This window comes from Leptodactylus fuscus, chromosome 5 (genome assembly GCF_031893055.1).
Source record: "Leptodactylus fuscus isolate aLepFus1 chromosome 5, aLepFus1.hap2, whole genome shotgun sequence".
Lineage (NCBI taxonomy): Eukaryota > Metazoa > Chordata > Amphibia > Anura > Leptodactylidae > Leptodactylus > Leptodactylus fuscus.
Window position 1 is genome coordinate 118,655,430 of NC_134269.1, and position 24,361 is coordinate 118,679,790.

The window sequence follows — 24,361 nt, forward strand, 5'->3', positions numbered from 1 at the left end:
GTTGTGGAAATTCCACTCCGAATTTGGTCCAAATGAATGGGCCTAATCGGGAGGGAGACTCGCTCCACGGATGCCATGGCTGAGTCAGTCATGGAATCTGCGGCATGAAGTGTCATCTCGCTTCTTTTTTCCGCTACTAGTTAGCGGAAAAAAGAAACGAGCAGCTTTCATTGAAGTCAATGGAGCCATTTTTGGCAGCGGATTCTGAGGCAGATTCCGCATCAAAATTAATTGCCAAAAACCTCAGTGTGAACAGACCCCAAGGCTTCAGCTCTAAGCACTTGCTTTTCTGCTACCTTTTTAGCTTATCAGATGTGGGGGCACCATAAGGATATGTTCACATGGAGGAATTTGGCATTGAATTTAAGGTGGATTTTCGCCTCAAAATCAGCCGCCATTCATTCCAATGGGAGTCAGATGCTGGTTTCTCCTCTAGCATATTGTTCATGCCCTTCAGGCAGATTCCGCCTCATAACTCCTATTGAAGCGAGTAGAAGGCAGAAAATACCACCTGGCAGGTGCAGAATACGAAGCGCACTCTGATGTGGAACTCGGACAAGCAGAATTTAGGCAAGTGAAAAAAATCAGCTTGAAATTCCTGAAAATGTCCCTCGTGTAACTGCCCCTAAATCAAGAGCCTTGTACAATAATGTGTAGGAGAGCTACTCTTTACAGCACTCCCTGTCAGTAACCCCTCTAGGCAAGTAGCACGATAAACAGGACACAAGACCAACTAGAACACCGTCTGAGAGACGCCAGGCTCCCGCCCAGCACACAGACCGAAGCTCCCGCGTCCTTACACGTACCAGGCAAAAAAGTTATCACGTGACGAGCAGTGTGTGGAATATGAGACTACAACTCCCAGGCTGCACAGCGGCTGCCACTCCCCTTGACGCCTGCGCACCTTGTGGAGTCCTTGATCCTAGGAAGCTCAAACAGGGAGCCGAGTGGGTCACATCTGCCAAAGCAAAATGCACAGTTGGAGCCGCGTGTATTGCACCTTAAGCAAGGTAAAGAAAGCATAGAAGGAGCAGGTGCCGACCAGATCGCCCGGTGTGCAGAGAGCGCCGCCTCTGGCTCCTGTCAGCGTGTGTGACAGCTGGGCCTAGAGTGCCAGCACTGGCTGCCCGGACCCTGCGCTCTCCTGACCTTCAGTGCTCTATATGGTGTATACTTACTAGGTGACCATGTACCGAGAAGCAGCCTGCAGGCATCCCTGACTATAGCATGCCCCCATTCAATGTGCTGGTCATGGCAGCCTACCAGTGTGGTGCCCCCAGCATGCCGGCCCTACCCAGCCTGTGCCATCGGGGTATATTGGGTTATTCATCAGCAGGGCTACCTGAGAAGAAACTATTCACACACTGAGTCTTTATTTATTATTGGGACTTAAGATTTTCCATCTACTCTGTGTGTTAAAGCGCAACTAAAACTTTGGACAACTTTTTATTTTCTGTCAGTATTTGTGTCGTTAAAGGGAGTCTATCATTAAAGGGAGTCTCTCATTGGGGATCTAGTTTTTTAAGTAAGCACACGGAATAACCTTTAGAAAGACTATTCTAGTCCAACCTCTCTTTCTCTCCTCCTCACAGCCATTTTGGAAATATATCATCTTTGGCAAATATGTAAATGAAGTTCAGGGGGGCGTTCCCCCTGTGCTCCGAGCACCACAGCGTCATACCGTTGATGCCACCTCCTGGGCAAATTAGCTCATCCTATTCTCTGCCTAGCAATTGCCTCTGTCTTCACTGGGATCCAAATCCTGTGCATGTGCTGTAGGAATATACTAAAGATTGCCGGCGGAGCATGTGCTGTACATTCGGCCCAAACCTGAAGCGGCTGCTCGTACAGCACATGCGCAGGATTTGGATCCCATTAAAGACAGAAGCGGCTGCTAGGCAGTGAAGAGAATGAGCTAATCTTCATGAACGGAACGCCCCAAGAGCGATTTTCCCGCAGCGCTGTTATGCTGCCGGACACCACGTGTGGCCTTAGCCTTATGTGGCTTTTTTTCTTTAAGTGTGCCTGTTGGACAAGTCACTGACAACTATGAGAAATGGTCATTTTCAAATCGTAAGAGTCTATGGGACGTATGTTATACACATATTTGTGAATGTTCTATTTTCAGGGCTGTTGAGTTGGAAAATAGTCACAGATTCCAGCTTCAAAATAAAATTATTATAATTTTTTTTATTACCGTATTTTTCGGACTATAAGACGCACCTTTAGAGGTTTTAGAGGAGGAAAATAGGGAAAAAAAATTTTGAAGCAAAAAATTGTAAAATATTTAATATATGGGTGTTGTAGTTTTGCAACAGCTGCAAGGCCACATTGACAGGTGACCCTGCAGTTGTACGGGGACGCATAGAGTGGTTTTTTTTGCGGGGCCAGATGTACTTTTTAGTTATACCATTTTGGGGAATATCTATTGCTTAGATCACCTTGTATTGAAAAAAAACCCCAGTGGTTTATGATATATGATTTTCTACTTTTATATATATATTCTAGGGACAGGAGGTGATTTAGAACTTTTATTTATTTCATATTTTTAAAGCTTTTTTTTTTTTTTTTTTTTTAACTATTTTATTCCCCCCCGGGGGCTTGAACCTGCGGTCACTTGATTGCAAGTCCCATAGACGGCAATACAACTGTATTGCCGTCTATGGGACATTCTGTCTATTAGTATTACGGCTGGTCATAGACAGGGCCGCCATCAGGAATTTTGGGGCCCCATACAGCCTACGTGTCTGCCCCCCCCCCCCGTGACAAATTTAGCCCCGCCCACTTTTCTGTTGACTCCGCCCATTCATTTTTCATGTGCTCCCACACAGTATAATCCTCCTGCAGTCACCTGTAAATTATATACCCCCCATCTCTCCCCCAGTTTCATATACACCCTTCCTCTGCCCCCAGTTTCATGTCCCCCCTCCATCTCTGTCCCTAGTTTCATGCTGTTCTCCCCCTTTCAACTGCCCCAGTGTCATGCCATTCTCCCCCCCCCCTTCATCTGCCCCAGTGTCATGCTGTTCTCCCCCCTCCTTCATCCCAGTGTCATGCCATTCTCCCCCCTACATCTGCCCCAGTGTCATGCCATTCCCCCCCCCTTCATCCCAGTGTCATGCCATTCCCCCCCCCTTCATCCCAGTGTCATGCCATTCCCCCCCCTTCATCCCAGTGTCATGCCATTCCCCCCCCCTTCATCCCAGTGTCATGCCATTCCCCCCCCCTTCATCCCAGTGTCATGCCATTCCCCCCCCTTCATCCCAGTGTCATGCCATTCTCCCCCCCCTTCATCCCAGTGTCATGCCATTCCCCCCCCTTCATCCCAGTGTCATGCCATTCCCCCCCCTTCATCCCAGTGTCATGCCATTCTCCCCCCTTCATCCCAGTGTCATGCCATGCTCTCCCCACCCCCTTCATCTTCCACAGTGCCATGCCGTTCCCCCCCCCCTCCCCTTCATTTGCCCCCCTGTTTCATGGGCCCCTTCACTTACCTCTTCCATCGCTTCGTGTCACCCGCCGCTCCGCTCTCACGCCACTGAAATAATTTAGGCGCGATGTGATGATGTCATCACATCGCGCCTACAGACGCCGAAGCCGGACAGCAGCGTTTAAAGAAGGAGCTGAGCTGTCACAGCTCCTGCTTTAATCGCGTAAGTATTCAGCTCATCGGCGTCCGACGGACACCGATCAGCTGAAATCGGGACCTGCAAGTGCTGGGGCGGGCAAGTGCCGGGGGCCCCAAGAGGCTCTGTGGGCCCCGGCACTTGCCCGACTATGCCCTGTGCTGACGCCGACCCTGAATGACTGGTGCAGGCGCCAGGAGGCCGGCACACGGTGGCGGGCCAAAACCGGGCCCCCACCAGTTTTCAATTTGGCCGGGCCCCTGACGCCAGTACCAGTAATACTGGCCTATCGGCGGCCCTGGTCATAGAGACCAGCCGCAATACTAATACAGCAGTGACAGGCCTGGGAGCCTCATTAGGCTCCCGGCTGTCACCCGAACAGGTCGGCTCCTGCGATATCGCCGCGCAGGAGCCGGCCTGCAACTTTACAGGTACGGGGCCGGTGGGGACCGGCCCCGGGGGAGAAGGGGCCACGGATACTGACCCGGCATCCGCTGTACTAGAGAGGCGGATGCCAGGCAAGGGATAGACGCCGGCACAGGTGCCGGGCCTGAGACATCGCTGCGCTCCTCTGCCCTGCAGGAAGCCAGCGGCGGGGGGACGGAGGAGCGGAATAGCATCACTCCTCCCGCTGCTGGCTTCATGCAGGGCAGAGGAGCGCAGCGATGTCTCAGGCCCCGGCGTCTATCACTTGCCGACATCCGCCTCTCTATTAGAGCGGGTGCCAGGCGCCACATTCGGCCTATAAGACGCACCCTTCTTTTCCCCCCAAATTTGGGGGAAAAAAAGTGCGTCTTATAGTCCGAAAAATACGGTATATTATACAATTATTTCACCAATAATCAAATAGCGCCCAGAAAATTTATAAAAATATATCTTCTCAACACAGATGAAAACCCCTGTTGGTTAAGTATGTGGCCCTAAAGCTGCACATAAACTACTCGTCATTCTGCATATTCACTAACGTGTCCACACATCCTAATCAGAGCTAGCCTAAGACTCCATGGATGACCAACTTACAAATGATATATGCATAAGGCGGTGAAAAGTATGACCAATACAGACCGCAGGAGATATATACCGTTTCACCCATGGCTTTAGCTGGGGGGTTCTCAAGTCTTTTAGGGATCGGTGTTGCAATAATGCAAATTGTCCGTGGTAAGTGGACGTCAGCTATTTGTCATGGCCATATTTTACCCTGTGTGTGATAGCTCTTTGCAGCAGCTCTGCACCCTGAGTAATACATGAGGAACTCCCGATCACTTTCATATATTTCAAATGGGATTTCTTGCTGAGCTTTATAAAGTAATCACTTGTCAGTAGAAAATCTTTGTTTCTGTGTGCACTGAAAGAGAACCTGTCTGTTCTAATAAATACTAATAATCTTCATTATATAACAATCCTGAAGCATCCTTTTCTCATAATTTTGCACTGTACCATTCCCTCTATGAGTTATCTTGGTGATACCATTCTCCTAGTCAAAGGAGTTTGTGCTTTAAAGGGGTTATCAGGTTTCTAACATAAATGGCTTATCCTTAGGTGTAGGTACTGCAGCACTGCCTCATAATTTCAATGGGACAATACAGCGAACTGCACTGTCTTGCTTCCAGTGACCTGCTGGGGTCCTGGGGGTCGGACCACAGAGAGCGAATATTGATGACCTATCCTAAGGAAAGGCCATCAATGTTAGAAACCGGATATCCTGTTTAACAGTCTGACACTTTACAGTAATAGGACCCATTCATGTGTACATTATATTTCTCCCAACATATGCTCCATATGGAACTCTTACCATAATTAGTAAAAAAAAAATATATATATATATATATATATATATATATATACTGTATGTGACATTTTTTGTCTTTGTGTATTTAGAAAACTCACTTAAGTCATGTTACCCCTGGGTTGAAAAGAATATCTGCTGTGCCACTGAGAACCTACTCAGACCAACCATGTAAGTTCTCTGAAATTATGTGTCTGTCATCTTACTGTGTAGGTACAAAAGTAAAAGTATGATCATTAGTTTATTGAGAACCTGCAAATGTCTTAAGATGGTTGGACGGGGAGTTACATTTACCTTCTTACCTCCGGTGGTTTCTTTGTGCTGTTCCCAGGGTTCTAAGTTGTTTACTTCGGCTCCTCCTGCTCTCCTGTTTTCAACACTAGTTACTTGTGCTATGGAGGCTGGTTTTACTATAGTCAGCCAGCTTCCAGAGCACAGGTTATTACTTATTTATTTAGGAGAAGAGGGAGGAAGTGGAGTGACTTGGGGAACAGGCTGGCACGGATCATATGACCTGGGTTTGGAACCAACTCGGAACCCCTGGTCCACCATGAAAAAACTGCCAGATCATGGAAGTTAAATTTAACAATGTTGTCTATGAACTGCATATCTTTTCTAGGAGGAGGAAGGTTAAAACAAAAAACACTCGTCTGTTCCCGATGCTTTGCTTTCCCTTGTCAGCTTTCCCTGCCCGAACAAGTTCCCTGGTGCTATCAGTGGCCTTAGTGTTCATAGGACAGAACTAGGAAAGTGAGCGTTTTTCACCTTCCCGTGGCCTGGCATAGATCTGTAATTTCTGGACAACCTCTTTAACTTCCCAGACAACCCCTATAAACCAGTTTCCTATCTCATAAAGATATAACATAACCTATGCCATTGTTTTCTGATCACCGTTGATGCAGATATGAACAGTGGCTAAAGCTGGCCATATACATCACACCGAATATTCTTTAGCTATTGTTCCTTACTAGAGATGAGCGAACGCTATTTGAAACAGACGTTTCGAATAGCACGCTCCCATAGAAATGAATAGCGGCCGGTAAAGTTTGCTTGCCGGCCGCTTCCATTCATTTCTATGAGAGCGTGCTATTCGAAACGGCTGTTTCAAATAATGTTGGCTCATCTCTACAAGTCCTTACCCTTTAGCGGAGCATGCATATAAATGTAAAGAGAGGGGGTAAGCCACTGCCAAATTTTGCCTAAAGGATGCAGCTGCTTGATCCTATTCTCCCTAACATCTATTCAAAAGTCCCTAGTCACATTCTAGACCATTGGGATTAAATATTTTGTTATTTATCTGATCTTTATCAAATACACTGTTATTCTTTCTCTTGAAGTGGATGCTGATGTCACAGTTATTGGCTCTGGTCCAGGAGGTTATGTTGCTGCCATTAAAGCTGCCCAACTGGGCTTCCAGGTGAGTGTTTGTCCTGTAGTGGCATATTTGACGGTACATGCTAAAGTATACTTAACATATTGAGAACGGAGCCAAGTTTGGTGTTAAAGGTGTTGTCCAGGAAAAAATTTCATTTTAAAATTAGGCCGTGAGAGGTGGGAAAAAAAAAAATACTCACCTGTCCCCGGTTCTCCAATGTCTTCCAGCCGGGTCTGGTCCTGCGGCTCCGTTGTGTTCTTTTGGCAGAAGTCCCCATCGCACGTTTCCTGTGACCTCCTCAGGTTCTTTCCTTAGGCCATTGATTGACTTAATTGTTTTTGTTTTTTTTTTCACCTATCTTGGCCTAATTTAAAATAAATAATTTATCCTGGGAAACCTCTTTATGGACTGCAAATGGTTTGCTTTTTTCATTTTGGCATTACAGAATTTTAACTTCATTATTTTTGATGCATTGTTTTGTTAGATATTTTGAGACCCTCACATCTAATATAATTTTACATACATTTATTGTAAAACAGGATCTTTCCCTCTCTCTTACTCATGTTATAAATGTAGCAGCAGTGAAGGCACTGCTTCCCTAGTGATGCATAGGCGCCCAGCTCCATTGACTGCAGTGTGGGGGACGGAGGTAGCAGAGTACTGTACTTCAGGTATCTCCAGCACTCCCATTGAAGTGAATGGTAGCACTGGGGAAAGGGTTGTTTGTGCTGCCAAGGTTGCATTCAAAACAGTGGTAAAACACCCCCCCCCCATTCTCAGGATCGTGCTTGGAGTTTTTTGAAGCGGTTTTTACAAAAAAACGCTCCAAAAAGAGCTCCAAAAAGCCCGGCAAGGTCCAAAAAACGCTTCCTAATTAGGAAGCGGTTTTTTTCAGGACCAAAATAAGCCGCAAGTAATTTACGTGTGAACTAACCCTTAGATGTCCTCTTCCTTCCCCCATATGTTCGTGACACAACTCCAAGATTTTTTTTTTTCTGTGCATCCCACATACTCTGGAACTTGCTTCTCCACTGACCCTTGCTATTGAAAACTGAAAACCAACCTGGATATAACATGTTATGAGGTTTATATTTATGAAGGTCTTTTAATACAGCATCTAATAAATAAAATGTATTCCGGGTGATCCTGTTCCATTTGATGTTTATTGAGCTATGTTTATATGATATTTATTCAAAAAATCTATAACTTTTTTTATTGTAGACTGTTTGTGTGGAGAAAAATGAAACTCTTGGTGGAACCTGTCTGAACGTTGGATGCATTCCATCTAAGGTATGCGGTTGAACGGTTGTGGCTGTGCGTAATAAGTAAGGCCTTATTCACACTTTTGTTCTTCACCGACAAGCTCTATTTTGGTCAGTGATTTAGCAAAATCACTTCAGTGCAAGTGGAATCTGTATGCAAGTTCTGTCATCATTCTTACTATCAACTTTACCAGTATCAGTCAACAACGTACTGTATTACTTATATGTGGTTTGTCTGTCTTCTGCATTTGATTTCTTTCTTTTTTTTTTTTTTTTTTTTTGTCTTTTCCTGGAATATTTTCAATGATTTCAAATTTAATGTAGAGTAACATAATGTTTTTTTTCAGGCTTTGCTGAACAACTCCTATCTGTATCATATAGCTCATGGAAAAGATTTTGCAAGTCGAGGAATTGAAGGTAGCTTAAAGAAAAAAGAAAGAGCCTTTAGAATCTTTTTGACATAACATGTCTAAAATTTTTCTACTGTAAGGTGCTAAATGAGTTTTTCCATTCTAGTGACTGGGATCCGTTTAAATCTAGAGAAGATGATGGAACAGAAAAGTGGGGCTGTAAAGTCACTTACAGGTGGAATTGCTCATCTGTTCAAACAGAATAAGGTCTGTTTATTATCGTTTTATGTTTGCACTTTTTTTTTTTTTTTTTTTACACTCATTCAGAATCGTATCCTAAAGAGGAGCTTTCAACACCAGCTCCAGTCCTGTTCCTCTTTTAATAAGTCACTGATTCTGGTGCAGTTGACATTTTTTTTCCTTAGCCCCAATTTTTCTAAGAAAACAAATCAACTATTTTCAGTTCTTGATATAGTAAATAGGCTCTCTACTGTTGAGTGGGTGGTTGCAGACAAGCTGTTGTGATTTTGAGCTGAAACTACCTGATCAGAGGCAGACTCTTGTTACATATGTTTTGTTATACACATTTATTTACTTTGCGTGTATTGGAACAACACAAAAAAGCAGAGAAAAAAATGGCAAATTAAACATAATTTCACACACAACTCCAAAAGTAGGCTCAACAAAGTTGTAAAGTTGTTGGTAACTTTTGGTAAGTGTGGGTAAATAATTTTGTTTCAAGCTTGTGATGCTTGTTCAAACTCACCTGTGGCAAGTAACAGGTGTGGGCAATATAAAAATCATACCTGAAACCAGATAAAAAGGAGAGAAGTTGACTCAATCTTTGCATTGTGTGACTGTGTGTGCCATAGTAAACATGGAGAACAAAAGAAGAGAACTGAGGACTTGAGAACCAAAATTGCGAAAAAATCTCAACAATCTCAAGGTTACAAGTCAATTTCCAGAGATTTTGATGTACCTTTGTGCACAATTTAATAAAATAGTTTACAGCTCGTGGCACTGTAGCTAATCTCCCTGGATGTGGTCAGAAGAGATAAATTGATGAAAGGTTTCAATGCAGGCTAGTCCGGATAATGGATAAGCAGTCCCAGTCAGGTTCCAAAGAAATTCAAGCTGTCCTGCAGGCTCAGGATGCATCAGTGTCAGTGCAAACTATCCGTTCATATTTGAATGAAACACAACGCTATGGCAGTAGACCCAAGAGGACCCCACTGCTGACACAGAGACATAAAAAAACTAGATTGCAGTTTGCCAAAGTGTTTGTGTGGAGGTCAAAATCATTATGTAAAAATTTCTTGTGGACAGAGGAGATCAAGATAAAGCTTTTTGGTAAAACACATCATTCTACTGTTTACTGAAAACATAATGAGGTCTACAAAGAAAAGAACACAGTACCAACAGTATCAAATATGGCAGAGGTTCAGAGATATTTTGGGGTTGTTTTGCTGCTTATGGATCTTGGTCCCTCAACTGTGTGCAAGGCATGATGAAATCTGAAGATAACCAAATGTTTTTGGGTCGCAATGTTGGAGCCCAGTGTCATAAAGCTGGGTTTGCGTCCTAGGTCATGGTTCTTCTAGTAGGACAATGACCCTAGACATACGTCACAAAGCACCCAGAAGTAGATGGAAATAATGCCCAGGAGAGTTATCAAGTGGCTAACAGTGAGTCCAGATCTAAATCCCATTGAACACCTGTGAAGATATCTTAAAATTGCTGTTGGGAGAAGGCACCCTTCAAATATGAGAGACCTTGAGCAGTCTGCAAGAGAGTGGTCCAAAGTTCTAGTTGAGAAGTGTAAGAAACTTGTTGATGGTGTTTAGAATCAAATGATTTCAGCTTTTTTTGGCTTTTCTCAGTGTTTGTTTTTTCTGGAGAAATTTCAGGGATACCAACATTTATGGCCGTGTGTGTATTTGTGTATGTGTATATGCACAAACTCATCTGCAGTGTATTTTTTTGCAGGTTGCACATGTTCCAGGCTTTGGCAAAATCACAGGAAAGAACCAGGTAACTGCAACAAAAGCAGATGGCAGCACCCAAGTCATCAACACAAAGAACATCCTTATAGCGACTGGATCCGAGGTTACCCCATTTCCAGGAATTGAGGTATTGTAATTTTAACATGCAAATAATATTTTTTTAAAAAAAATGTATATGTTTATTTAAATGGCACTGTTCCTTTACAGATTGATGAGGAAAGTGTAGTATCTTCCACTGGTGCATTATCTCTGAAGAAAGTGCCTGAGAAGATGGTGGTCATTGGTGGTGGTGTGATCGGTGTGGAATTGGTATGTTGAATTAATTATTATTTATTATACATATATTTTTTTTTCTTCCATAACACCATTGCTTTAGTCATTTCATATAATAGTTACATAAATGCAGAAGGTCTCTTTAGCTTAGCATACATTGCAATGGTTGTTGAAGGTGCCAAGCTTTGTACTGTTCATATGTAATTTGAATCATTATTTTATCATGTGATGCTTCATAATGTATTCATCTTTCTCGATTTAACTTATTCAAAATATTTTCCTGCTCATTTTTCTTATCAGGGATCTGTGTGGCAACGATTAGGAGCAGATGTTACAGCTGTTGAATTTTTGGGACATGTTGGTGGCATAGGGATTGACATGGAAATCTCCAAAAATTTTCAGAGGATCCTTCAAAAACAGGGTCTGAAATTTAAGCTGAATACAAAGGTCACTGGTGCAACTCGGACAGCAGATGGAAAAATTGATGTGTCGTAAGTGTGGTTTATTCCTATAACCTGATAAAGTATCACTTAATATGCTGTAAAAAACAAAACATTAAATGGGGAAAAAAAAAGATTGCTGTAGGACAACTTGCCTTTGCAAGTTTTATAAAGAGAAATTGTGGAATCCGTGGTATGTTCAAAGATTCCAGGATGGTGGCTGCATATTAGACTATTCTTTATAAGCTTTATTTAACAAGTTCCTAGAGGTCTACAGTCTATTTTATTTCTACTTAGCAATATCTAGGCAGAAAATAACTGTTGACAAGTGGAATCTCTGCATTTGGTTTTTTGAATGAATTCTTCATGCAGTAATGCCATTTTTTTTCTTTAGGTTAAAGCCCATGACAACTTTTAGTGGCTATGTGACAACAGAAGTTGCAGGTGTCTTTACTGTTACTATGTAACATTTTTCCCCTTGGGGAGACACTGAGGTTGTTGGATGGTTCCTTTAACCTTAAATTTTACCACATCCAAAGGTTATTGTGAGCAAACAAACAGGATCCAGCATCAGTAGAACTTTTATTAGAAGTGTTTATAATCCCACCAAAATACACAGGACAGATTTCATTTTGTCTTTAACCCTTAGTCATTAGAAGTCACTGTGGCGCTTTAGAGGCCAAAATTGTGATTGGCATAAATGCTTGGAATAAAACATGCATTGCTTTACTATGTTTGCGATCTTCTACTTTGTTACATAAAAAGATAAAACTGCAATTTTTAACAAGGATGTTTTTTAGTAGTGACCACTTGGGACATCTGATATCCTCAAATTGTACAGTGCTGCGGAATATGTTGGCACTAAATAAATAATAAATAAAATGTATTTATTATTATTATTATTATTATTATTATTATTATTATTATCCTCAATACAACCTACAAATATCTTGATATACAATGCACAAAAGCACCTTGACGCTCATTGCACTTCCCTACTGCAGACCTAATCAGCTGAAGGCTGAATTATGGAGCACTGAATTAGCCGCTCCTTGCTCCAATATTGTAATCACCCTCTCTGTGTCCTAAGAACACGTCCAAATAACTTCCTGCCGACCCTGGAACAGCGGGCAGCATCTGAAATATGGGACCTGTCCCAATCGTTCTGAGGCGGCTGCTTCCTGTGCTGAGGGCCTTTGAAATATGGATAAGGAGCAAATAGTCTCTGGACATACTGAAGCATCAATGGGAGACTATATCAGATCATATCACAATACTCCTCTGACAAAGCAATTTCCTTTTATCAATGTTGCATGACAAAATTTAAATGTTTATTAACTGCTTACTTATTATCACTCGCTGACAGTGTTGAAGCAGCTGCCGGTGGCAAAGCAGAGACTCTAACATGCGATGTCTTGCTTGTGTGCATTGGCCGTCGCCCCTTCACTCAAAATCTTGGTCTGCAAGAGCTTGGAATTGAGCTGGATAATCGAGGGAGAATCCCAATCAACTCTAGATTCCAGACAAAAATCCCAAAGTAAGTAAAATCCAGAACTGGAGGCAATATGTAATCCACTAGCAAAGTGCATTCTAATAACAGCAGTGCCAAAGCTCTCAGCAGCATTAAAGCTGAAGAGACTTGGGAAATCTATGTAATTCAGATTTTTTTTTTTCTGCTGCATGTTACTTTATGGAAACTAGCTCAGCCAGGTCATAGTATTAACTTCTCTTGTGGAAAGGTAACAATATATGATATATTGAACTAACTCTTCTGAATGCCTTTCAATTTTTTATATTCTATTTTCAACAGTATATATGCAATTGGTGATGTAGTAGCTGGACCAATGTTGGCCCATAAAGCAGAAGATGAAGGTATAATCTGTGTTGAAGGAATGGCTGGTGGAGCAGTCCACATTGACTACAACTGTGTGCCATCTGTGATCTATACTCATCCTGAAGTGGCTTGGGTTGGAAAATCAGAGGAACAGTTAAAGGAAGAGGTATTCTTTAAAAATGTCAATCTTCTCTTTAACATGTGACTGTTTTTTAGGGGTTTTCCAGGCTTTATAAAAGGATAGGTGATTAATTAAAGATCAGCAGGGGTCCAACACCTGGCCCTTGGCTGATCAGCTGTTTGAAGACTAACAAAGCACGGGGCTGTATATTTGTGCAGCAAGTATGCTCCATAGTGCATCTCAGCCCTCATCTCAAAAGAAGCAGAGCGGTGATCAGTCTATGTCGGCAATGAGTGTGGTCTCACATGGCCTGTGAAGTGGAAGCGGCACTCAGGGAATGCTGCAGCCATTTCATACAGCTGATCTGCAGGTCATCAATGTCATATAGGAGAGTGTCCACTGAATAGTTGTGTGGTCGGAGTTACTACATCTCTGCTACCATTCAAGTAATAGCATCAGAGCTGCAATACACCACCAACCCTACTATGGAGTAGATTTAGTAGTAGCAAGTTCAGAAGCCAAAGGCTGCCTAGAACTGCTGATGTGCCATTACTATCCAAACTGATCATGGGCCCAAAAAGTCCTTTATTCCAGAGTGATCCCTCAGCATGAACAGTTGCTGTCTAAATCTTGCTCTAGGGACGCCAGCAGTTTTGACACTTTTTTTTTTTTAATACTAAATTTGCTTTTAATAACTTTTATATTCTGTTGTAAGGGCCTTTAGTGGCATCGTCAACATACCTTTCTTGTGTCAAAGTGCAATCTTGCTTTATAGCCAGTTCCTTAAGCTAATAATGTATGGGTCCTGATGTAGTAGACTCACTTTAATATACACGTAATCAGAAAGACATGCTATGCTTTAGCTTTTTCTCTAAAGATGCATCTAATAAAAGGATTGTCTCAGTGGGTGTTTTTCTTTTTTCTTTCTTTGCAGGGTGTGGAATACAAAGTTGGGAAGTTTCCATTTGCCGCCAACAGCAGGGCTAAGACAAATGCAGACACAGATGGCTTGGTGAAAATTCTGAGTCATAAGTCAACTGACAGAATGCTGGGAGCACATATTCTTGGATCAGTAAGTTTCCTTCACTTACTTCATTATGGCTGGTCTTAAAGGGGTTGGCCACTTTCAGACTAATATTGAGAGAAAATGTTAGTTTGTATAATAAAAAGTTGTACAGTTTTCCAGCATACTTTCTCTATCAATTCCTCACGGTTTTCTAGATTTCTGCTTTCTGTCATTCATTCAGCTTACATCTAGTGGATGTAAGCAGAATGATAGTATAGTCACAACACGGTATAGTATAGTCATTATAGTCACAACACGGTATAGTATAGTCATTATAGTCACAGCACGGTAATCGGACTTCTGCCTGGTAATGAGCCATGTGTGTGCTCATCACATTACCACAGACGATAAATCACATGACCATGGTCCGAATTTCAACCATTAGAAGTAGCATAATGAATGACAGCAAGCAGAGATCTAGAAAACTGTGTTGAATTGATACAGAAAGTATATTGGAAAATTGTAGACCTCTATTATACAAACAATAAGATTTGTCTTTCAATATTGTTTTTAAAGTGGCCAACCCCTAGCCATAAACTGTACAGTTGAGCATAAGAAGTAGTACACATATTTTATATAGGTCCGTGCATTGTTTTGAATGTAATAATTCAACGTGCTTTGAATTTGCATGACTTGTCTGATACGTTGTTACAAAAAAAAAAAAAATTGTCTGCATTTTAAGGCCCGGTTCACATCTGGGTTCGGGTTTCCGTTTGGGGATGTCCACTTAGAGACCCCCTGAACTGAAACCTCTACGCATTAAAAAAAAAAAAAAAAAAAAAAAAAAGCGGTTACCTGGGAATCCCACGGGCCCCATAGACTATAATGAGGTCCGTGTGGTATCCACATGAAACATGCATAGAGAGAGTCCTGCAAGTACCACTTTTCTCTCCGCATGTTTTGTGCGGAAACCGAGCAGAAACCACCACGACCCAAGTATAGTCTATGGCAGTAAAGGCAAAACTTTTAGAGACGGTGTGCCCAAACTGCAACCCCAAACCCACTAACTGATTGCAAAGTGCCAACACTGCAATTTAACCTTAATACTGTGCGGAATCTCAATTGTGGACAATTACATTCGGTCTGTAATAATATCACTTGTCTGCTATAAAACAGATACTGTGTGATTAAAAATAGTGAAGGGCCCCCACAAAGTACAATCTGCTCCACAGTGGGCCATATACAGTACAATTTGCTCCACAGTGGACCCCACACAGTATAATCTGTTCCACAGATGGGTGCCCACAGAGAGGCCTCTTGAGTGCCATCTCTGGCACACGTGCTATAGCTTTGCCATCATGGGTCTATGGGGTCCTCGGGTTTGTTTAGGTAACGACTTTTTTATTTGTATAGGTTTCCGTTTTGAGGGGGTCCACATGCAGACTCACCGAACGTTAACCTGAACACAGATGTGAACCGGGTCTAACTTTTAAAGTGTCAAAAATTTTGGAACAAAGTAACAAACCTCTAATTTTCTGGTCATTGACAAAGGCAGTCCTGAGGGGACAAATAATGGACAACACATATGGAAATAAGCTGTATATCTGCGTCTTTTCCCTTTGTCTACTACCAGTGATGAGAATAAATACATCCAAACAAAAAAATGACTATGATGGGCCAAATGGAGGAACAGCTTGCCCATAAACTGTCACCTATGGGAGGGCAAGAAATTGGGAAACGATTACCTAGACTCTCTAGCAAATACTAGTGCTTTTCTTTTGAGTTCCATACGCTAAATGAGAGGATAGTTGTGACGTTGAAAGAAATCTTGCAAGAGTTTAGTATTCTCAGCAGTGGATGAAGGAGATGCTGTCGCATTTCTGAGGGAAGTTCAAATGCCCAAGCTTACACCATCACAGAGGAAAGCGCTTCACTTATACATCACAAATAAGGAGGTTAAATAAGGAGGTTTTGGCATAGAATCATATAAAATACTACAAGACAATCATACCCTACACTTTAACTGTGCTCTTTAATCATGTATGGAAAGAAGGTACTATGTCTATCTGCTGTAATGAATCTTGTATCTTTTTTGTTGAATCCTGATAACGCGGTAGGTCTGTAGGATCTAAAATCTACCAATGGTTCATGTAACCAGTATTACAAAATCCTCACTAAAATCCCAGCTAATCGGTTACAGGATCTAATACAGGTTTTACTTTAACATGGAGTAAACCGATTTTACCTGTGAATATCATTCCACACTTTTAGGGGTTGTCCAATATAAATCAATATTTTTATACTAAGACCTCCCCCATGTCCCCCTCTAAGTTTCTAATATATGTTTATTAAACAGTATATTTAGACAGTAATATATGTAGGTCATGTGACCTACATATATTACCTTTTAACCTTTCTGCTGACTTAAAGGGTCATTGGTATAATCCATATCCTGACCCACTACTTTTTTTTAATTTTATGTAGATTGTGAGCCCCACATAGAGCTCACAATGGAAGATTATGTAGATAATCTGTTTTCCCTTAGCCCAAACAGCAGCACAAGATGGGTATTCCTGCCCCTGTGTACTGTTAGGACAGGTGGAACTTTTAATAAACTAACTAGTTACCCTCCCATAAAAGGTCCAGGAGACCTCCCCCTCCCTGTGTTAGTCTCCAAGTACCATACCGACTATAATAATTTATCCTTTAACAAGAAAGGGAGGGAGCTTTGTGCTGCTGTTTGGGCTAAGGGAAAACAGATTATCTACATAATCTTCCATTCCCCCTACGCCCAAACAGCAGCACAAGATGGGGACTTAACAAGTAATACCCCTTCTAGGGAGGGCGATCCTGACAAGCAGAGGTCAGGATAGAATAACCAAAAGATTTTGCCTTGGAAACATGCCAGTCTAACCTATAGTGTCTGGCGAACGTCAAGTGGGAAGACCAAGATGCAGCCGCACAGATTTGGTCTACTGAGAGGGATTGCCTCTCTGCCCATGATGCAGCCACCGACCTGGTAGCGTGGGCTCGCAAAAATTCCGGAACCTGCAGCCCTTGTGACTGTAAGGCCACTGAGATGGCTTCTCTGATCCACCTCGACAGAGTGGGTTTGGATGCCTTGACACCTCTGTTGTGACCAAAAAAATTGATGAGCAGGTTTTCTGACTTACGGAATGGGCCTGTTCGGTCCAGGTATACTTGCAATGTTCGCACCAGATCCAGACTATGCATCCTCTCCTCCCACTCCGAGGAGGGAGAGGGGAAAAAAGTGGGCAAGGTTATAGTCTGGTTTATATTTTCCACTGACGGAACCTTGGGCAGAAAACCTTGAACAAACCTAAGCTGGACTCTGTCTGGAAAAAAGACTGTATGGCTCTGATGCCGCCAAGGCCTGGAGCTCACCCACTCGCTTGGCCGATGTGATCGCCAACAAAAAAGTCACCTTCCAAGAGAGGTACTTGAAGTCCACTTCAGCTAAAGGTTCAAATGGAGGGCCACATAGCCCTTGCAGGACCGCAGCTAAGTCCCATTGGGGAGCCGGGGGCCGAACCGGGGGTCGGAGCCTGGAGGCCCCTTTCTGGAATTGCCTTATAAGAGGATTCTGAGACAGTCTAGTCCCCAATAGAGCGGATAACGCCGAGACATGTACTCTCAAGGTGGCTGGGGACAATCCTTTGTCCAACCCTTCTTGTAAAAACTCCAGGACTGATTCGATAGATGTTGTATCGCACTGCCTCCTGGCTCCCCAATCGTTAAATACTTGGGCGATCCTCTGGTAACTACGATTGGTTGAGTCCGCTCTAGAGTGGGCCAGTGTTCTTAAAACGGCCTGGGACAATCCTCTGTCTCCACGTACGGTGCGGTCAACCTCCAGGCAGTGAGGTTGAACCTGTCCAGATCCTGGCAGAGCTGACTGTTTAGAGTTACCAGGTTTTGGACACACGGAAGCCTCCAGTAGGTCCCTCGACTCATTAACATGAGGTGGGTAAACCATGCCCTTTTCGGCCAGAACGGCATGATGACAATGGCCGATGTCTGGTCCTGCCTGAGTTTTGCCAACACCCTGGGAATCATTGGAATGGGAGGAAAAACGTATACTAGTTTGAAGCTCCAGGGTATTGACAGGGCATCGATCGCCAAGGGATTGCCGTCCCGGTACAGGGAGCAAAACCGTCCCACCTTGGCGTTGTGTTGGGTGGCCATCAGATCCACCTCGGGGAGACCCCATATCCTGGTAAGCTGTTGGAAAATTTCCGGGGACAGGGACCATTCGGCTGTTGTCACTAGTCCCCTGCTTAGTTGATCTGCCAGGACGTTGAGGTGGCCTTTGATATGTACCGCTGACAGCCGGGACAAATTCTTCTCCGCCCATGAAAATATCAGATCGGTCACCCGCATCAAGGAGGGGGACCTGGTGCCCCCTTGTTTGTTGATATATTGGACGGCTGTAGAATTGTCTGTTCTTACTCTGACTCCCCATCTCCAAGGGAAGGCTGTCAGAGTCCGTAGTGCCAGAAAAACTGCCGTAAGTTCTCGCCAATTGGAGGAGCGAGTTCTCTCCTGCGGGTTCCATGTTCCCCGTATTAGGGTCTCCCCCAGATGCGCTCCCCAGCCTGTTAGGGAGGCATCTGTGGTCAACAGGGTCCAGGAGGTCTGGACCGTGGACCTCCCGTCTTTGAGTTGGGACCACCATTGTAGTGATCGACGGGCACTGATGGAAAGCTGGATAGGCTTCTGAAGTCCCATGGGACTGTGGTTCCATACTCTCAGGATCTCGAGTTGTAACGGGCGCATGTGCCATAGAGCCCAGGGAACTGCCTCGATGGTCGCGGACATGAGACCTAGGACCTTCATCGCTGTCCTGATTGTAACCTCCCTGGTTCGGGATAGGTAGTGAACCGCTCGACCAATCTTCTCCTTTCGAGGAGAGGGCAGGGAGATCATCATACTGAGAGAATCCAGGTTGAACCCTAGGAATTGAATCCGGGTAGATGGAACCACTACTGACTTTTGCCAGTTTACTAGCCAGCCCAGTTCGCTTATAAATGCCACTGTGATGCTCAACTGCGTGGCGAGGAGCTCCCTTGACTGAGCTTTTATTAGCCAATCGTCTAGATATGGGACAATAAATATCCCCTGGAGGCGCAGGGCGGCTATGACCGGGGCCACTACCTTTGTAAAGGTGTGGGGGGCTGAGGTTATACCGAACGGGAGAGCTGTAAACTGGAAGTGATGTAATCTTCCGTTTAGATATGTGGCAATCCGTAAATATTTTCTGTGTGGAGGATAGATAGGAATATGGAGGTATGCGTCCCTCAAATCCAAGGTGACGAATAGATCTCCTGGCTGCAGAAAAGGGAGAACCGACCTTATGGTCTCCATCCGGAACCGGACCTTGCGGATAAATTGATTTACATACCTTAGGTCGATAATCATGCGCCACCCTCCGGTCGATTTTGGCACTAGAAACACGGGTGAGTAGACGCCTTGCCCTTGTTCGTTCAGGGGGACGGGTTCCAATGCAGCCTTGTCGATATACTCCAACACAGATCTTTGCAGATGAAGTTGTTTGGTGCCCTGAAGAGGGCGGGTCCTCCTGCATCTGTCTGGAGGAAGGGAAAGGAAGTTTATTTTGTAGCCTTCCCGTATAAGTTGGAGAACCCAAGGATCCTGGATCTGATGGTGCCAGGCGGTTAAATGTAAGGAGAGACGACCCCCCACCTTGGCCCTGCAGGCAAGGGGGTCGTGACAGTCAGAAGGTGGATCTTTTCTCACCACCACGGGAGGAACCTCGACCGCCTCTTGGGCCCGAGGGGCGCCTACGGAACTGGCCTCTAGACATGCCTCTGGAGGGGGCGTAGCCCCGAAAGGATCGTTGCCTGGATCCTGTGGACTGGGGCAGGTTCTTACCCTTTGAATCGGCCAGACCCTCCATTATCCGGTCGAGTTCGCTGCCAAATAGCCTGCCGGGCTCGAATGGCAAGGCGCATAAATTAAACTTGGAGGCATTATCTGCCCTCCAGGGCTTAAGCCAGAGGGGGCGCCTTGCGGCGGTGGACAATGCCATGGATCTTGCGGCCAGCTTGACCTGGTAGAAGGCCGCCTCCGAGAGATAGTCAGACATGAGGGAAATATTTGTCATGGCCGACAGCAAGTCGTCCCGATGGACCCCGGAGTCAATATCTCTCTCCAGCTTAGAGATGTCTGACCGCAGTTTAGCGACCACCTCGCTAGCCGCAATGCCCACTGAGGCCTGTGCCGAGGAAGAGGCGTATACACGCCTCAGGGACCCCTCCGCCCTGCGATCCATCACATCTTGGAGGTTAGAGCCATCCTCCGCTGGTACCACCGTGCGCTTTGACAGTTTGGAGACGGCTATGTCAACCTTGGGCGGGGGGCCCCAGGAGCTGGATTGTGCCTCGGATAGGGGAAAAAGAGACCTGAAGCGTCTAGACGCAATGAATGGGCGTTCAGGGAACCGCCATTCAGCCTCCAGCCTTTTTACCAAGTCTGGGTCCGCCCTGAAGGCCCTGAGAGAGGTAGATGGAGCCTCCTCAGCCGCCTCCTCCAACTCCTTAGCCCGAACCACTCTTAGCAGTTTGGGCATCCTCTCCACCGAGAATACCGGCTTAGATGGGTCCAGGTTGTCCTCCGCCGAGGATACCTCGTCCAAGATCTGGAGACCCTCCATCGGTGGGAGAGAAGGAGGCGAATCCAGCCGTGGTCTCTTGGCCAATTGAGAGATAGAGAATTTCATCTCTTTCATCGACTCCTCGACGAATTCCCTTACCCAACCGACCATGTCACGGACAGAAGTGTCTTCTGAGGGGGGACCCCGACACCCGCGACAACATTGGTAAGCGTAGCCATCAGGTAAGGGGACTTCGCATTTGGCGCAGGCAAGGTGGCGACGCTTACTGGAAGCCTTCCTTTTAGGGTTATCCGCCACTGAAGAGGAGGATGACATCTAAGGAAAAACATATTACTCATTATTTCCCTTACCTTTGCAGCCTCTACCCTGAGGGCCCACCAGGGGGCATATATCACCTTTTGAAAGGAATTTCAGCACCTGTGGTGTCAGGAAATTTTCTTCTACTTTCTGGTTGCCCAGGGAGAGTAGGAACCTGCAAGCTAAGCAGACAGGCAACCCACTCTGGGCAGACCAGGAAGAAATAGGGAGAAACGGGGGCGGGGCGAACCTTAGCTCCACCCCCTTCCAGCGCCTCGGCTAGAGCCAGGCTTGGGGGCACCATTTTATTCCTAGCCTAAGATGGCTAGGAGGATGGAGTGGAGGGGGACACTATCCCTTTAAATCCAGCACAAAAAGCGGGGTGGGAGCGCTGCTCAAGCGCTCCCAAAGTCCGGCCGAGCGGGGACGACGGTCCGCGCATGCGCGAACCGGATTCCCGCGCATGCGCGGGAAGAGAGGAAGTCCGCGGAGCACCAGCAAATAGTGCCCGCGGCGAAACAAGGAACCGCATCTACAGTTCCCCCCCGGCAGCCGGACGAATGGCGCCGCAGCGCCGAGAACAGATACGCTGCCTCACCATCCCCCCCCCCGCGCTGTAGCACAGATGGGGCCGCGCCAGACCGGAGAAGGCAGGAGGCGCCGTCAGGGAGGCAAAGAAAGCCCCAAACCCCCGGTAAGACTCTGATAGCAGCAGCACAAGATGGGGGGAGGGGGGGGGGGGGCTAGAAAAGGGAGATTTCCTCCAAAAAAAGAGAAAATGTGTGGGAGAGGAGGAGACCTCTCCCTCCACCTGTCCTGGTAACAGGACAGAAAAAAACACAGGGAGGGGGAGGTCTCCTGGACCTTTTATGGGAGGGTAACTAGTTAGTTTATTAAAAGTTCCACCTGTCCTAACAGTACACAGGGGCAGGAATACCCATCTTGTGCTGCTGTTTGGGCGTAGGGGGAATGTACTTTTTTTTTTTTTTTCCCTATCAGTATTTCTTTTTGGAATATGGGATGGAAATCCATGCAAACACAGGGAGAACATGCAAACTCCTTGCAGATGTTTTTTTGCCCTTGGTAGGATTTGAACACCAGGACCCTAACGCTGCAAGGCTGCAGTGCTAACCACTGAGCCACTGTGTGGCCCCCGCTGCTAGCCCCTTTTGTACTTACCTTTTCCTGTATACCTGGGCAGACACGTCTTCCCCACTTCTCCTCTTCCATGTGTGGTGTTCCCCCACACACGCACAATAGTTCTGGGAAGCCTCACACTATACTTACCTGTCTTCTCTTCCTTTCCGGAGTGGAGCCGTGATGTCGCTTCTGGTAGTGACATCATGCCCGGCTCCACAAAGAACTGCTTTTTCGAATGCTGATATGAGAGGGAAGGCTGGGAGAGATGCCGGCTTGTGCAGTCATTATGTGCATGGGCAATAGCTGGCAGTCTCCTCCAGGAAACAGGGAGTGGGAGTATGTGGAAAAAGGGAAGGGGGTCAGTGAGGGGGGAAGGTGTGGTGAGAGACAAATAGGAGCCTAAAGATGGCTGCTGATGGTGTAGTGAGCAGGCTAGCTAGGGAAACAGGGAGAGAAAAACTTGGCATAAATATTATACTCCCAATGGTTGCCATAGGTTAATAATCCAGTGTTCCAGATAGGAAAGGCAGGTTTTCCATTTATGCAATGGTATAAGGTTATGATCACATATGTTAGACACACTTGTCAGAGTAACGCACCTGTTACCATAGGATGTATTGCAACAGAAATGCATGGCTATACAGGACCTGCCATTTGCCTATCTTCAAGCATGTTTGTACTTTAATCTGATCAAACATTACCTAGAGGATAAGAGTGGACCCTTCTACAGAGCTGACCTGCTCTATTAGCATGATCTATAGAATACTGAAACATGAAGCAGTGAGGGGTGTTACTATGGTTGAGGGAATACCACTGTTTGGTGAAGGAAAACGTCTCCAGGCTCATTGCAGAATGACGGAAATTTTTCAGCTTCCCAACTGCAATGTACACTAAAATGCAACTTAAATTACCATGTAAAACCTATTTCTCACCTAAACAACAATTTGTAATGGGACTGTCAGACAAAATTCTTCGAATGTGGTGCTCATCGAGGCAAATTGGCTTTGGTTATGGAATTGTTCTGTAATCCATGGACTATGGATTCCGGAGGAAGGTGTATTGCGTACTTCAATTAGGAAACTGTGTGCCCCATTCCAATTGACATTGGAATGGGTAATTTGGCATTCTTTCTCAAACTTCTATCCATACTTTGGCAAGACATCTGGAGGCGCTTCTGCTCATATTGCCAGCGGTGACACAGAAGAGGATATTGCATATGTGGATTTTGTATTAACTCCTCCACTCCCTCCATAAGATTATTCACTAGCAAGTTAGACTGGGTTTTCAGAATGAATTGGTTGTAAGTGGTACATAATAAATTGACAACTAGTGGGAAGTTTCTCAACATTTGGGGCTTTTTTTTATTAATGTTACTTACATCAATGAAACAAAATATGAATTGCGTCTTCTAATAGACATTAGGTGAATCCTGTTTACTATTCATTCCTTGCTGGCTCGTGTAAGCCCTCTTCAGAGAGCAGAATGATGACTATACAGATTCCTAGAACTATAATTGAAAGCTTTCCAAACTTCCACTTTGTGTTATGAATGTTTTTGGACTACCTCTTATGATTTCCCTCTGCTTCTAGGGTGCCGGTGAAATGATCAATGAAGCTGCTCTTGCCATGGAATATGGGGCATCATGTGAAGATGTAGCCAGAGTATGCCATGCCCATCCAGTAAGTATTTCTTTTGTGGTATAACTCACACAATTATGTTTATTTACCCAAATGATACTTACTTTGTGTTTTCTTCTTGCAGACTGTATCAGAAGCCTTCAGGGAAGCAAACCTGGCTGCATCATTTGGGAAAGCCATTAATTTTTAAGTGAATAATGGAGGATGCTGTTGTGTGTACATAGGTTTCTTATAAGTTCAGTGACAGACAGCTAGATCTTTCAATGTTTGAGACTCAGTCCAACGGACTCTTGTCAGATCCAAATGTTTAATGTAATGTTTGGAATTAGGAATGTACATGACGAAGACCCATGTACAATGCACTTAATGTAATTGTGGGCTTAAACAGAGCATTGATCAGAAACACTATGGGGGAAGCCATGTATTTAAACTGAATGTTTGAAAGAACTGTGAACTAGTTGTCATCTGTATAATGGAGATACATTCATACTTTCATACTGACTCTGTGTATTTTCTGTTCTTTTTGTGAAACCAATGATCTCATCCCCTCCAATCC

General features: G+C 44.7%; 1 protein-coding gene across 1 annotated transcript; it reads left to right on the top strand.

The window, feature by feature from the left end:
• Nucleotides 1-887: 887 nt before the first annotated feature.
• Nucleotides 888-24,300, top strand: DLD (dihydrolipoamide dehydrogenase). The gene is made up of 14 exons (XM_075274116.1): nucleotides 888-1,010; nucleotides 5,505-5,583; nucleotides 6,750-6,829; nucleotides 8,009-8,077; nucleotides 8,397-8,466; nucleotides 8,566-8,666; nucleotides 10,386-10,529; nucleotides 10,610-10,711; nucleotides 10,976-11,166; nucleotides 12,482-12,652; nucleotides 12,926-13,115; nucleotides 14,005-14,142; nucleotides 23,758-23,847; nucleotides 23,930-24,300. Exons 1-14 carry the CDS (start codon nucleotides 972-974, stop codon nucleotides 23,993-23,995), a joined length of 1,530 nt encoding a protein of 509 aa, XP_075130217.1. The 5' UTR covers nucleotides 888-971; the 3' UTR covers nucleotides 23,996-24,300.
• The last annotated feature ends 61 nt before the right edge of the window (nucleotides 24,301-24,361 follow it).

Bases quoted from the DNA above. Each gene is read 5' to 3' on its own strand.
- DLD (XM_075274116.1), top strand. From the start codon at position 972: ATGCACAGTTGGAGCCGCGTGTATTGCACCTTAAGCAAG. The intron at 6,830-8,008 runs GTGAGTGTTTGT...TTTTTATTGTAG, and splicing joins CTGCCCAACTGGGCTTCCAG to ACTGTTTGTGTGGAGAAAAA. The intron at 12,653-12,925 runs GTAAGTAAAATC...TATTTTCAACAG, and splicing joins TTCCAGACAAAAATCCCAAA to TATATATGCAATTGGTGATG.